Source organism: Mauremys mutica, chromosome 1 (genome assembly GCF_020497125.1).
Source record: "Mauremys mutica isolate MM-2020 ecotype Southern chromosome 1, ASM2049712v1, whole genome shotgun sequence".
NCBI lineage: Eukaryota > Metazoa > Chordata > Testudines > Geoemydidae > Mauremys > Mauremys mutica.
The window spans coordinates 128,448,188-128,463,567 of NC_059072.1; the positions used below are offsets into that span (position 1 = coordinate 128,448,188).

General features: G+C 38.3%; 1 protein-coding gene across 2 annotated transcripts in view; it reads right to left on the minus strand.

The window, feature by feature from the left end:
• Positions 1 to 10,614: 10,614 nt before the first annotated feature.
• WNT7B (Wnt family member 7B) overlaps positions 10,615 to 15,380 on the minus strand; it is a 139,897-nt gene continuing 135,131 nt past the window's right edge. For both annotated transcript variants that reach the window (XM_045033126.1, XM_045033117.1), the window contains exon 4: positions 10,615 to 11,203. In XM_045033126.1, the coding sequence (XP_044889061.1) occupies positions 10,724 to 11,203 (480 nt within the window). In that variant the 3' untranslated portion in view covers positions 10,615 to 10,723. The remainder of the gene's footprint in view (positions 11,204 to 15,380) is intronic.

Consider the following 15,380-nt stretch of genomic DNA (forward strand, 5'->3'; position numbering starts at 1 on the left):
CGCTCTCCCCCCACCTGTCACCATCCACACAAATTTGTTTCCCTGAAATTTGCAAAAATATATGCAAATGTCAAAATAATAAATAACTAGGAGATTGTAAAATCCCACTTTCTATTTGAGGATTCCATTTCCAATCTGTTATAAAACTAACATATACTACTCATAACATTATTTCCCCTCCCCCCCCAAAAAACAGCCTACACACATTAGTTCCTACACAGTAGAGTCAACACTGTATTTGCAAGCTCTACAAAGACTTATGTATACCAGCACCGTATACCCAACACTCTTCACAACACAAAATAGGTGTAAAATCTTTGTCAAGAAAGTGTAATATTGGGTGTTACTGTTGGAATATATATATATTTATATATTCATGTAATATGTTATAGGCTACTAAGGCCTAGTGAATGAAGTACGCATTGCATGTTGGAAACTAAAGCCAAAGGCTTCACACATTTGCAGTTTGAAGTCAGACATCGATCCAGAGCCCTGATTTTGAAGAGGTGTGCAGCGCCAGCTCCCACGCCTTATAATTAGAAGCGGACCTCTACTGGCCATCAAGATTTCGTTCTAATCGCCAGACTCTGGTGCAGTATGAAAGGGGTGGAATGTGGAATAAATGGCAGGGAGGGAGGCAGGGATAGCTCAGTGGTTTGAGCATTGGCCTGCTAAACCCAGGGTTGTGAGTTCAATCCTTGAGGGGGCCATTATAGGGATCTGAGGCAAAATCAGTACTTGGTCCTGCTAGTGAAGGCAGGAGGCTGGACTCAATGATCTTTCAAGGTCCCTTCCAGTTCTAGAAGATAGGATAAACCTTAATAAATTAATGGAGATATTGTCTGCCTGCTCTCTAATCCCATAGGGAGGCCCCTTCTGAGGGTCTAACACTACTAGACTCCACTGAAACACACTTTCACTTGAACTGTTTTTTTAACACAGTTATGTATATGAATACATTTGTATTCAGGTATGTTACTTGGCAGTAGCACATATATAGGTCTCAGAGTTTTTGGGATTGCATCCTGAGCAGATTCAGCACAGATATTACTTCTCCTTTTAGGCACAATATTTTCAGTTATTTCCAGTTTATTTCTTATTTAGGCTTCATGTAATCCCTCAAAAGTGTGTTTAAAAAACTTTTCCTTTCTGTGTGTGTGTCAGCTTTGTCTTTTGCACTGTGATTCTCTGTTGACATTAGTGTTGGAGATCTGATGTTCATTGCTGTTTTATATAGATCTTTTACAGAAGGGCTGATACAGTGGAGAAATTTTGATAAATATACCTGCTTTTTTTAAACTGCAGTTTGAGATTTTCAAAACTGAATAGAATATTTAGAGTGAAATTTTCAAAAGCCAAAGTCAGTGGGACCTAAATAACTTTTGAAGATGGTATTTAGGCTCCTAAGTCACTTAGGCACTTTTGAAAATTTTATCTTTAGACTCTCAACTATCAATGATTTGAATGGAAGTTGTATTAAATCCCTTGGTCATCCTTGAAAAATCTTGGGCAGAAAGTCTGAGCCAACCCAGTAAATCTCATGGAAACTCATTGTGCTTATCCGGCAGACATCCATCTTTGAATGTTAAGATCATTTCCTTTCTCCCTGAACTGGGGTTGATGGAAAAGAGGCAAGCACCTCCCTGTTTTGTAGAGACCCCTGCTAATAGTGACTGCAGGCTCCTTTTTTGTTTTTCTCAGGTGGGAGCATGAATGTTATAACATAGGGGTCTAAGTACAAGGGAGAAGAAGTGGCTAAAAAGAGATGGAGCTGCAAATAAAGCAGCTGGAGAAAAGAGAGGCATCTAGTCTAGGCCCATGTAAACAAGTTTAGTTAAAATGAGAACTAACCAGAACCAAACCTTTTCTGGAGCAAAGGAAAGTCCCAGTTTGGCAACCATTGCCTCCTCCATCCTTGTGATACTCTGATTCAATCTTTTGCTCATGGCCTCCTGCCAGTATTACTACCACTTACTATTATATGCAAAAGCTTACATGTACAAAATTGCAGCCACCGTTTTTAAAGAGCAGGTAGAGGTCTTTGGGGAAAAGTGTCTGTTTAGGCTAGTTTGTCAAAAATGTCACTTCCATGTGTGTATATTTTTTTGAGCACTCTGACCCACGCACAAAGGAGATGAATTCTAACACTTCTGTGTATGATTTGTGTTTTGCATATGAAAATTCCGTCACTTACAGACTCAAGTGATAACATATAGAAATTGTGCTTGCACAAATGGCAGCCATGTGGAGGCACTTTTGAACACTTGGCTCTTTATGTCTGGTGTATGGTTCAGGTCATTTTTACCAAAAGGGCATTTGGAGAATGGAAATAGCTTTTTAAGCATTCTGTCCCATGTCTGCAAAAGTACTAAGAATTAGGATGGATACTGCAATTTAAGGGTTAACATTGTTACAGGTGCAGGGGCGGGAGGGGAGCGGGAGGACTGGAGACCTCAAAATTTAATAAATGAATACTTAAAGATTAAAAATAATGATTTTAAAAAGGAAAATATTCTGTTTAAACTTTAAATGGTTTAAAAATCTGTAACTAAGCTATAATCATCCAGCGGCACTAGTGTTGTCTGTATGAGTCATTGCTTCTTATTTCAGATCATACTGATTGAAGGTTGGCTCAAATCTATGAGATACCTCTAAAATGGTCATGCTCATAGATAAGCCAACGGAGCCCATTGTGTGCATCTGCAGGCAGAAATTAACCCAAGCCTTATGGTATGAGTAAAGTGCTTGGGAACCAAGAATCCTGTGCTATAATCTGAATCCTAACTCTTCGTGCTTTGGCTTTTCCATTTATAACATTGGGGATAATAACTTCCCCACAGGCATGTTGAGCACAGAATAAGTAAATGATGCAATGTGCTGTGGAGATGAAAATTGGAATATGACTAGGTACTATGCTGACTCTAGCATAGTCATTATGAGCAGCATAAAGATGTGTGGATGGATGCAATTATTAGCAAATCTAGTGTACTGCAGGTAGCAGCTGCTGTAAAGAGTCCTTCAGTCAGAATAAGATAATCTTGTTCAGTGGTTTGCAATAGGAATACAGTGTATTACTGCTACTTAGGAGAGGCTCTGTTTGACTAAGCAAATACCATTAGAGCCAACTATTTATAACTGAACACACTTGAATAAGAAACATGTGGGGAATAAAACTCTTGTTAGTTTATTTGCCCTAACTTAGCTGAAATGTAGCCCTGTAATTATGTACTGGATGTCAGGGACTGAGAAACTAGTGACCGCAAACACACTTCCTCATTCCTTCTCCTTCCTTCAGGAGTGGTTCGGATCAGGTATTCAGCTGAAACTGCCAAAATGCATATTTTCTTACCAGTTCACAGGGAGCCATCTCCAAATATTTTTCACTTGGGTTCACACTTCTTTTTCTTTTAGGAGCCTAGAAAAATCCTTTTATTAACCCATGTACCTGGTTAATCACTTCTCCCACCCCCACCCACAAAGAGAAAAATAAAAACACTAAAAAACTACTCGGTTACTGCACAAGAAACTAACTCCCCATCCCTGTTCAAGAACAACAGATATTCTATATCACATAATATTAACACAAAACATCATTTCTATGATATTTACATTAACCTACTGTTTGACTCTCCATAAGAGTATCTGATACCAGATGCACCGTTGTGCCAGAAATGTTGGAACAAAATGTGGTGGGTAGACAAACCTGTCTTGCTGCATTGCTTCTGGCCTATTAAAAAAGAAATCATTTATTGCGCTCTGTTAGTACATTTACAGCAACGAAGTACATTATATCTGGCTAGTGATTATTGTCTGACTGTGAAAGTATCTGTTGAAAAGATTATAATGGGCACAAAGAGAATTCACGCTATCACACAGCATTGTTATCAGCCAATGGGACATGTTATGTAGTAGATATTTTATTTTAGAAAGCTAAGGAAGATTGGGTTTACTGCACTGGACAATAAATTTACAGCAGGTCTTTTGGCATCATGCTTTTCAATATCCACAGTAAGTGGGTCTGAGCTTTGAATTCTAGTCCTAGCTCTCTTACTGATTCCTGCTTGGGTCCCAAGCAAGTCACTTTAGCACTAAATTATGCATCCTCCTCCTATGCAAGTAAACTGGATGGGGGGAGAGGGTTTAGAAAGCCATTTTTCATCTTCAGTTTTCTCACCTGTAAAATGGGAATAATGATAGTGGCCTCCTATGTAAAGTGCTGTGGGCTCTACAGATGAAAGGCGCTATGTAAGCGTTAGGTACTGTGTTATAGCACTCCTGCCCAGGGGTTCCTAGCAGTTGGAACGAAATAATTTGGTCCCTAGCAGTTGGAACAAAAAGCAGTAAGGGATGACCTTATAGAAAAGTCCCATAGGATTTAAAAGGGATCACATCAATAGGGTTCTACAGAAATTACAGTGCTATGGAAATTCCTCTGAATATCTGTAGAATGGAGAATAAGCTCCTTTATGAATGGTTGTGGCATCATCTCATTGAAGTCTGTAGCGGGGATACAACTGCCATGTCAGAGGTTCCCTTTTTCACAATGTAAGAGCCATAACACAGCCCTTAAACCCTCTCTGTGACTGTTTTCTCATCTTTAACAATATTTACTTACCCACCTCAAAGAGGTGTTAGGACAATTAACTAGTTGATGTGCAACGAACAGTAGCATCAGTGATATATAACTATTGAGTATCATTAACTTTAAAATTCTGCTGTAAAAATAATTCACTAAGAAACAAGTCTTTAAGTCTTAATAACATACTATCATTTTAACATGTTTGGGTTATAGGTCATCCTAAAATCCAATGGCAGGCTACAGCCCATGCAGGTTACTGGATGTAGCTGATGCCTGGGTCTTTAACAGTAGGGATTTTAACAATCTGGTGTGTTCAGGAGAAGACATATAAACTAATGCAACATGAGAACACTGACAAAGTACCTAGAGAAGAAAAGCATTAAGCTTATGTTAGAATGCATTTGAGTTTCACAGTACTAATTGACCGATTGCACATTAGGATTAAATTTATTCACACAGCACAAATCCTTGCAATGGAAATTACATGCAAACCACATTTAAGAACACAGTCTTATTGTCTAAGGGAGCATTGGTCCGACTTCCAAAGATATCCTTGAATTATTTCTGTGGTGAAATATTTCTGTGCATAGTGCCCAAGGATATAGGGTTGAAGGAAGAGACAAGAGTAGGGTTGTAAAGGAAATCACATAACCAAAATGGTACTGGCACATCCTGCATCCATCCCTGACCATAACTTAGACTGTAAGCTCTTTGGATCATGCCTGTCTTTTTGTACTATATTTGTACAGCACCTAACATAATGGGATCCTGGTCCATGACTAGGGCTTCTAGGTACCACAATAATGCAAGTAATAAATAACAACAACAACAATAATAATTAATAAACAAACATGTTGGATAACAAGGGGTACACCAAGAAATCCAAAGTAATGCTAGAAATCTAAAGAAAATAAACGAACACTTGAGAGGTTCATGCATGTAATAAAATGTCCTGTTCTTTCTTTGGAATGGTGAGGGCTCCTTTTCAGTCACAGCTGCCTGAGTTAATCATTAAGACCCTTGCACTGTAATCAGGTCTGCATGGGGAGGGCGGGGGGACCCTTGCACTCGTGTGGATCCAATTGCAGGATCAGGGCTGAAAATACTGGCATTTTCCAGACGGCTAGACAAATGAATGCTTATGAATACAAATAAAACAGGAGTGGGAGGTAGAAAGTTTGGCTCTAGATCCGAATATTCCCAAAGTCAATGTTTTGGATTTGGTTTGGACCATCTATAAAATAAGATATGCATATCTACCAGTTTATAGTTTAAACTCTCTAAATCCAGATTCTCATTTACTGTATGGTCCCTTTACACCACTCTGCCTTTAAGTGGGAGTGAATTATACCAATGTTAAGGCCCCTTTACATGGAGCAATGTAAAGGGGCCTTAGTGTAAATAAGAATCAGGCCCTGAAGTCTCCAAAAGGTTAAGTAGTGCATCACTGTCACTGAAAACAGCGTGTACTATTAACCAATGCTTTGTCCTTTAGCAGTTAACTTTGAAATTTGCAGCAGTGTTATTTCTTCTGCCATGGTACCCTATGGAGCTGTTCACCACTACCAACCATAAATTAAGTGAAAACGGCAGGCTTTGTTTTCCACCAAACAAAAAATTGTGTGTGTGTGTGTGTGTGAGACCAGATAGCAAATGTGAAAAATCGGGACGGGGTGGGGGGCAACAGATGCCTATATGAGAAAAAGCCCCAAATATTGGGACAGTCTCTATAAAATCAGGACATCTGGTCACCCCAGTGTGTGTCTATATATAAATGTGTATATATCTATATAGAAGCAACTTTGCAAAAAGAACCCATACATTTATTTGGAAAGAATGAAATGAATAAAAGAAAGTCCCATCTCCATCCTCCCATGTCAGTAAGAGCCCCTTCCAGTTTCTTGACACCAGTTCAAACACCAAAAGGAAAATACTTGCCAATTTTGTGTGTGTCCTTATTTTGAAATGAAAACATTCTGAGTTTGCAGAGATGCAAACAGGGGCTTGCAGTTGAGGAAGAAAATCTGCATTTGAAGTTCTGCGTATCCTGTGTTTGTTCTGTGTGCAGTAAATATCTGGCAAAATCAATACCATGAACTTACACTACGGTATAACAACTTTCTTCCCCTGGTACTTCCATGTTTGCCTCTGGAAATAGTTTGATTGTATATATACGCTGCCTCCTCTCTTATTGCTGTGATTCTGCAAAAAAATGCTGGGTGTTTGCTCCTATACTTACAGTTCCAAGTTCATTCTGGGCACTGTCATTACAATAATACCTCTTAATGATCAAAAGTGGAATGGGCAGTCATTCTGTCCAGCTGTGACAATTGCCATGTTTGCTAATTGTTTCAAGCTTCAGAGAAGCAGATATCTGCAGATCTCAGAGGTTTCAGTTCCCAAGAGTTGAAGCATTGATATCTTTTCTCCATGGCCAAAAGGAATACATGCAATCAAGTTATTTCCAAGGGAAGCTAAGTATAAGAGGAGCATTTTTATTCTGTGACTCCCATCCCCAAAACTGATTTGTGTTTTAGGTTTGACCAAATTCAAAAAAATTCACAGTAAAATGTGATTGGAACCATATGGCTTCCTGCAACTTCTTCCACTCACAACTTGTTTTAGGTTTGTTAAAAGTTTTACAAAACTTTTGATGAGATTCATGTACTCTCCAGATTTGTTGTAGAAATGTAATTATTATAATTTACTATGACATTTTCATACAACTCTGTTAATAAGTTTCTCATGATGTAGTTAAAAGGTGCAGTATTCTCTCTGGTATCTGTGGGCAAAATTCTGCTCACATTTACACTAGTGTAAACCCAGAGTAAATTGATTCATTTCAATGAAGTTACTCTGGGTTTAGTTTACACAGACTTTGGCTATATATCTAGTTAGATATCTACTCTGAGGGAAAAAATATTACAACAAATCATATTGTCTAGATTTAGACAAAAAGATACTAATGGCATACGTATTGAGGAGATTATTTCTCCTATAACCAAAGTGATTAATGTTATAAAAGTTCCTCTTAGGTCTTGATTCAGCAAGGTAGTTAAACATGTATGTAACTTTAAGCACGTGAATAATCCTGTTAACTTGAAGTCCTTTGTTCTGTCAAGACCTACAAAGTCCACATACTTCTTGTATGTTCCTCATTATCCTCCTGTGTTCACTCATCTACAGTATACATTGAGGACTTTGGACTTTATTAATGCAAGGACCTTCCATTAATATCTTGACCCACATGCATACAGCTGCTGTAGACTTGGGAGCATACAGCGTGCCATTCAAAAGGAGGCTTTAACCCAAACGGTTATTGCACACGTTTTTAAATGTCATATTGTTTAAAAGAGGTAAGTTAACAAAAACAAAAGAAGAGAGGGCTGAGAAGGGGGGAGAGTTAAGTTTTAATAGAAATGCGTTTCACGTTTTGTTTTTTGTTTGCTATACAACATTAACGTAGTAAACAAATTAAACTTTGTTCTTAAAATTATTTAATAACATACAGTATTCTGAGCTGTGTCATTGCAAATTACTGTAAACCATGTTGTGTCGCTGGGAGCATTCAAACTTCCTATTGTCACAGCTATTTGACATTGAACTACTTTTTTTTCCAAGAAAAGTTATTCGTAAGATATTTTCTTTTGTGAATAGGGTTGATGTCATTTTGTGTGTGTTTTAGTTCAGTATGGGCAATGGTGCTTTCTGACCCAAACACACTTACACTGTTTTTTATTCTGTACATAGAGCAAAGTCCATGCCTTGTTGTGGTCAGCCCCTGCTTTGTGCTATATAGTACCTTTCTGAACACCCCACCCCAAATGAGTAAAACTTTTATAGAACGATCTGACACATTAGATTCTGGAAGTCAAATCCACAGTAGAAACATCAACATGAAGAATAGCTGACGTAGCTATTTAAAATAGGGGGTGGGTGAGGAAGTTTCATTTTGGTCCACTTTTTGGGGTGGTTGGTGTTATAATATATTTTTTTTTTTACTCAGTGTAGTTCACAATAATTTAAAATACTCTATAGACATTTAAACGATATACAATAATATAACTTAATTGGATTCCTCAATTGTACTTAACAAATACTATTCTAATATATTTACAGTATGTCGTACCATATGACCGTGCATTACTGTGCATGGGAGCTTTCTTTGCTTCTTGTCAGGAATGAGCTGAAAGTACAGTATATAATTATTGTTCAACAATAATACCCATGAATCAAAAGGGATGTTAAATTGTATAGCGTGGTTCTGGCATAACTGGGGGCAGCCACTTCAACTGAGTTGTGCTCACTTATTCAAGAGCTAGATTTAGACCATGGGCTGGGATTTTCATAAGTGATTTTGAGTGCCTCAGTTTCTGGGTGCTCCATTGGAGACTCTTTAAAGGGGCCTGATTTTCAGAGGATAGGTGCTCAACACTTGAAAGTCATGTCCCTTTCAGGGTCTCAAGTCAGTACTCAAAATTTCTGGTCACTTTTGAAAATGTAGGCCCAAAAGTTTAGGAATAATTCGTAGATGACTCTTTAAAAAACAAAACTGAATGTCCAGATTACAGTATCTAGACACTATTTAATCCATGTTTCCTGCCAGCCAGATAGTGGCACTTACTACAAATTACACTTGCTGTGTGTTTATGGGAGCGGTTTTATTGCAGCTGGGCATATCTGGCTCTTGTGGTTAAATTCGCTCTGATTTACAATATTAATCTGAATAGAGATTTTAAAAAAATTATTCCTTGTGGGGGAAAGGGAGTGTGAGTTGGAGCAGAACAGAGGTATAAAGATTCAACTTCTTTCTTAACATTCCAAATATTTACCAGGGGCTGGGAGTAACATACTGTTGCCAACTTTAGAATAATGATGACATTTAAAAAGTAACCCAGACTATTTATTAGCTTTGTGTGGTACGCTAATGAAGCCATCATGAATCAGAGATTATAGCAACATGGAGTTCAGCTACTGTATTTTATTAATTTCCTAGCTTAAGGTAAGCAAGCTCTTTCACAATATTAGTAATGGGCAAGTTTGTGCTGGGAATTATTAGGATGTTGTAACTCTTGCAAAGAAAGTGTAATTGCTTGAAAGATCCTGCTATGGCATTTCTCTTCAAAGCAAAACCTTTAATACCTGTTGAAGCATGTCTTTGTGCCTTAAAACAACCCATGCCAAGATGAAAATAGGTGCTCCCTGCCTCACCTCTGAATCTTAATGCTAGTTCTTATTTGGGGATGGGCAGGAAACCACTGTATCAATCATTTGTAACCACAGTTCTGCATGATCTTATTGCTCAATTCTGATCATTGCTTAAGGCCTACAGTAATTGAACTCTCTAGTAGTGGAGTGACAATAGATCAGTAGCATTGAAGAACTTAGGGAGAACCAAATACAAAAATCATAAGGTCAGAGTTCCAATAAGTTTACATTTAGTACAGAATTAAGACATAGCTACCCGTTAGTGCTTAGAATTTTTTGATACTATTAAAAACATAAATAATATTTTTTTAATGTTCATTCATAGAGTTCCAGTGTCACTGGCAGCTGACGTAATTTTGCGAACTTTATTTTTCAAACTGATAGTGGAGTTTTTCCATTTTAATATTTTTTGCCTCACTATCAGTCTTAGTTTTTGCTATACCTGCTTTTTTAGAATTAATATTTTTGCAGCAATAGTGCTGGTTTTTTCAGTGGAAGTTTCATTGTCTTAAAAAAAAAGTCTTATTTTCACAGGGAGTTTTTTGTGGTTTTTTTGTTGTTTTTGTTTTTTTGTAAAATATGAAAAAAGTGTCTTTTCTTTAACCCGCCTGGGATCTGTAATTCAGTCAGCTTCTCTGATATGTATAACTTAAAAATCTAACAGGAAAACTCTACAACACCCAAATTGTAGTAAAAAACAAACAAAAGAAAAAGTTGCATGTGTTTGTCAACATCACCTTAATCCTGTTGCCCTTATTTCCATTGCAGTCACAACAGCCAGCCAGCCCAAAATGCATCATCCTTAGAAGTATAAGTGGTGGGGAGAGATTTCTTTTCCCAAAGAAAAGTAGATGTGCAAAATGATGCTGTAGTTGTTTGTCATACTCCACTTTCTTCACTTGTGGTGATTTGTTCTGTTTGTTTAATCATAGGCCACTATTTGCAGGTGAACACCTCTGTCCGCTCACTGCACGTGTTGCACTTCACAAAGCAGCACCAGTGGAATTTGCAATTACACTGCCACACTTTCGTGTACTGGTGTGTGTTGTAACCCCTTCCACAGCACATCATGTCGCACCCGTCTGCATTAGGAGATGTACGGTTACAGAGTCGCCCCTGGGTACCAACGCTCCCCGTGGAAGCATCTTCCTCACAGTAGTTGGGCGACTTTTCGATATACACCAGATCTGTTTCCATTGGTTTCTGATAACTCCTGATCTGCTTGATCTTCAGGAAGGTTGGCTGTCGTAGCCGACTGGCCCGTACCACTTCCACTTGTACTGCAGCATTATACTTTTCTTTCAAAATATATCCAATCTCTCTGAATTTAGGAAGCGTGGTCCAGCAGGTCTTAGTTGTACAGGAGCCTGAAACACCATGACACTTGCATTCCAATTTCATTCTCTCTTCAAGAACCTGTATGTGTATATATACATATTATTATTGGAGAAAAAAACTATACTAAAATTTGCCTAAATCACTGTTTATAGTTAATATTTATTAAAGTTGGTTGAAATTTTGTATATGCCTTTTTAATAAATATTCTTTTGTTTGCCACAAAAACTTGTTTTTCAAAAGATTTTGTGATGTTTATTATAAGAAATTTTATCAGAAAAAATGTTTTTTTCTGCTTTCAAATAGTTTTGAAAGTATTTTTTTAAAATTTGAAATCAATATGGGATTTTTTTTGGGTAGGGGAGGAGAAATGAGGAGGAAACCTACTATTTGGCAATACTGCCCAAAAAATTTATTTTTGAAATCTTATTTTGAAAATGGAAAATAATAAAAGAAGAAAAATTAGTGATAAATTTTGATTTTTTTGAAATGATTGCATTTTTTTCAAAAAGGTTAAACAAAATAGGATTTTTTAAATATTTTGATCAGCTCTAATATTCATTGAATAATTTGTGTAGTTGCCATGGCATCTCTGCTCATTACATACTTAAAACATCAGCCTATATTAGATATCCACCTACTGACCAGCCAAACCCCTAGAACATCACCCTCAATTGATCTAGCCTAAGACTGGGCAATGGCTGGCCATACACATGGTCCTTGCACCAGATCCACAAAGGGTCCTGTGAAGCTAAGAGTCAAACACAAGGATAAACAGGAACATTATTTTTATTATTAGTTAATATTTATGTTGCATTAGTGCCTAAAGGTTCCAATTCAGGATTGTGGCCCCTTGTGCTTAGAAACCTATCCAGGGTGCAATTCTGGCTTTCTCACAAGCCCCAAGCAGAAGGCCGCATGTTCTTGTGCCATCTCTGGAGAAACTCAAAGGCAGATTGTGACTGTCGGACACAGTTGGCCTCCTAGGTATACCCTGTTCTGCAGTCCAAGTACCTGTGCCTGGCATGTGTGTGGCACAAGATACTTCCCTCAGTGCACCAGCAGAGCTCCACTACTCAGCTCTTTTGCGGGGGTGGGGGGAGGATGGAGAGAGCACATGTGGAGCTGCTCCCCACGCCTGGTACGAGGTTGCAGGGGAGACAACATAGCAGCCCATAGAAGCCTTTATGCTCCCAACAATTCTACCCACATATGCCCCTTAAATCCCTGGTGAAAACCCAGCCACAATCTGGCCCACAGTCATCATCAACTTTTCATGAAAATCCAGACCTAATAATAAAATAAACCAATCTTTCTCCCTTGTATGTATGCAGCAAGATAATGGACAAGAAATATGAGCTCCCAAGCTCCACTGAAGCACTAGTGCAGCTCATCTCCTTCAGTGGTTTCACAGCAGATCCCAGACCATGATTGAAATGGACAGAGGATAAAAGGGCCGAAATCTGAGTACAATAGCATAATGAAGTAGAGGGGAAGCAAAAAGTGCTTACTGCTTAAGAATAAAGGCCTTAAAATAAATGCAGTAGAACTTTGGTTAGCCCTACAAATAGAGGGCACCCTCCTGAGTTTCACTTAAGTTGTATGTTTTTCTTTTTCCAAATTTCTGGGGTTTCATTATTAAAGAGAATATCTAGCTTTGCTTCTCTTCTGCCAACATATCGGAGCTTAGCCCAAGTGGGCTAAGTATCTGGTTCAAAAATATATTAGGCTCCTTGAATCCAGCCTTAGGAACCAGGCTCAGATTGAGTCACTGTCAAGTCAGCCCTTCATTCTGATGTAGATAAAGCTGATTTCCAAGCAGTTTACTGGATTAGGCTAGAAGTTCTTCCAGCCCTGGGGGCCAGTCTGCTTTGTGTGGACATTGCATTCTTAGGGCAAAGGTAGGGGTTTTGCTGGTGACCATGGCCAAAACTTCTTTTACCCCTTGACTGTTGGACAGTGTGCCCTGCACAGACCTGTGTGCCTGCCCCCTCTATCCTAGAGGCAGCAGCACTTCATTAGTGCTGGATGTACATGTTTTGGGTTGTGTTTTGGGATCTTTCCAAATGAAAAGCGCTATATAAATATAAAAGGCCTGATTTTTTTCAAAGGCCCTCAATCCTGACTCCAATTTTATTGTATACATTTTGTACTTACAAATAATCGATTATCATTTAGACATATATACACATCCATTAAAAAGGAGCACCTAGCACTGGTGACAATTCTTAAATATGAAACCAGAAAACAGACCACTCCTGAATCCCAGCTTCAACCATTAATCAACATATCCACAGTCATCAGCAATAACCCAGCAGCAAAACTCATACATAAGCTGTGGACAGAAATGGTACTCCTATTCTAGTCTATATAGATTTTATACCACCCGCACCTTAGGTCACTGTAATATGTGAGTGCCTTCCAGTTATGCATTAAACATCTAACATCTGTCACCATGATTCATTCTCTCTCTTATTATCTCCCCAGGGGACAATTGTTTTGCTTTTAAATGTACATTCTTCTATATTAGAGAAAGCAAGGTACACCTTGCACTTGGAGCAGAAGGTGGTGAGATTTGTCAGTATTCTTAGTTCCTATGAGAGTTTGTGTCATGATCTCAGACCTGCGCTCAAGAAAATTCTTTCTCTCTCACAGATGAGTTTTACCATTATGGTAGAAAGTTCCATGGTGCCTGAAGAGGGGAGTTGTTGACCCATGTCCTCAGTCCAGAGCTTTAGGTGATCTTTTTTGACATGCTGGACTCCGACAACATCATTTATACAGCTAGCCACCTAATATGCACAGTGGTGCTAACTCTTGCCATTTTATCATTGGTCTTGCAATATTTGGTGTTTTACTTGAGCCCCAGCTTCTGGAGTAATGTTGTTATACAAGAATCTCAGCTCTTCTTTAAAAATAGTTTCTAGTCTTTATGATTGTGGAGAAAACTTGAAAATGTAACTCTAAAGGCTTGAAAGCCGAGAAGAGCCCAAACTGTATTAATTCATTATTTTAAAGCAAATCTCATGATTTTTGGGGAGGAGGTGCTGGCTCATGCTTTTTGAATGGTTGGGGTTTCAACACTGTGTTCAGCCCCAATGATCAAGTAGTTACATTGCTAAATGCTGTAATGTGTGCCCACAGTTATTTGTGGGTGCAAAACTTTGCCCACAGAATTGGAAGTCAGGGAGCCTAAGACCCAACCAAAATAATATTTCTTCCCTTTCCCCAGGTGGCTTGTGTTCAGTATTCATATTCATTAAGAGCCCAATTCACCCCTTTGCACATGCTGAGTAGTACCTTACTGCTTGAGTATCCTCACTGGCTTCCTACTTGCATAGTAAGGTACTACCAAACATGAGCAAAGGGGGCAGAATCTGGCCCAGTGTACTCACTGTTGTGACTGAAGAGAAACTGACCTTTCTCTTCCTATTTTTCCCTCTGATTTGGTTTGTCTCAGCACAACTTCCATTGTAGTTCTGACCCTGAACCTTAAAGGTACTGATTTACTAAGATTTAACATACCCTGCCAGGTTGGGTACCTGATTAAAGATTAAAAATCATTAGCTTGTGTGACTCTCTCCTTCAAAAATTCCATTTGTCATATGTCAGGCCTCATATCTAACCTTGAATAGTTTACAGCAAGAGCTGCCTCCCAAACCAAATTCCCATCACTTGACTTGCTGCCTCAGACTAATATTAGAACATTCTTTAGATCCACTTTCCATGGGCAGTCCCACTCCAGCCCCAATAGGGTCTTGCCAAGTAAAATTTTCTAACTACTACTTCTATTTTATGACATGAATTGTGAAATATAATGGCAAAGATCTTTATTCTACAGATTTTGCACCAATATAAATAATATACTAAAATGCAATTGTGAGTGTTGCCCTCCTCAAATCAAGTAGACAAGCCTTACAGAAAGAATTATTTTCTGAATGAATAAAATGCAACCCCCTTCTCCCCCCCCCCACGCAAAACCAAGCCCCATTTTGTAAATTTCAAATCTAGGCCCATTATATCAGATACAGTTTCTGTACCTATTAAAAATCCTATCTGGATAAAATATGAAAAACGATAGTCATATTTTGTGTGTGTTTGTTTTGGCTTGGCCTTCCTGATTTGTGTTTTCTTTGGTGGAAATGCACATTTTTGGACCAGATGTTGAATGTAACAAAACCCATATTACTTTTAACTGCAGTATCAAAGAAATAGAAAACTCGAACAGTTTTTCTATTAAAATATGCAGGAGATCGAC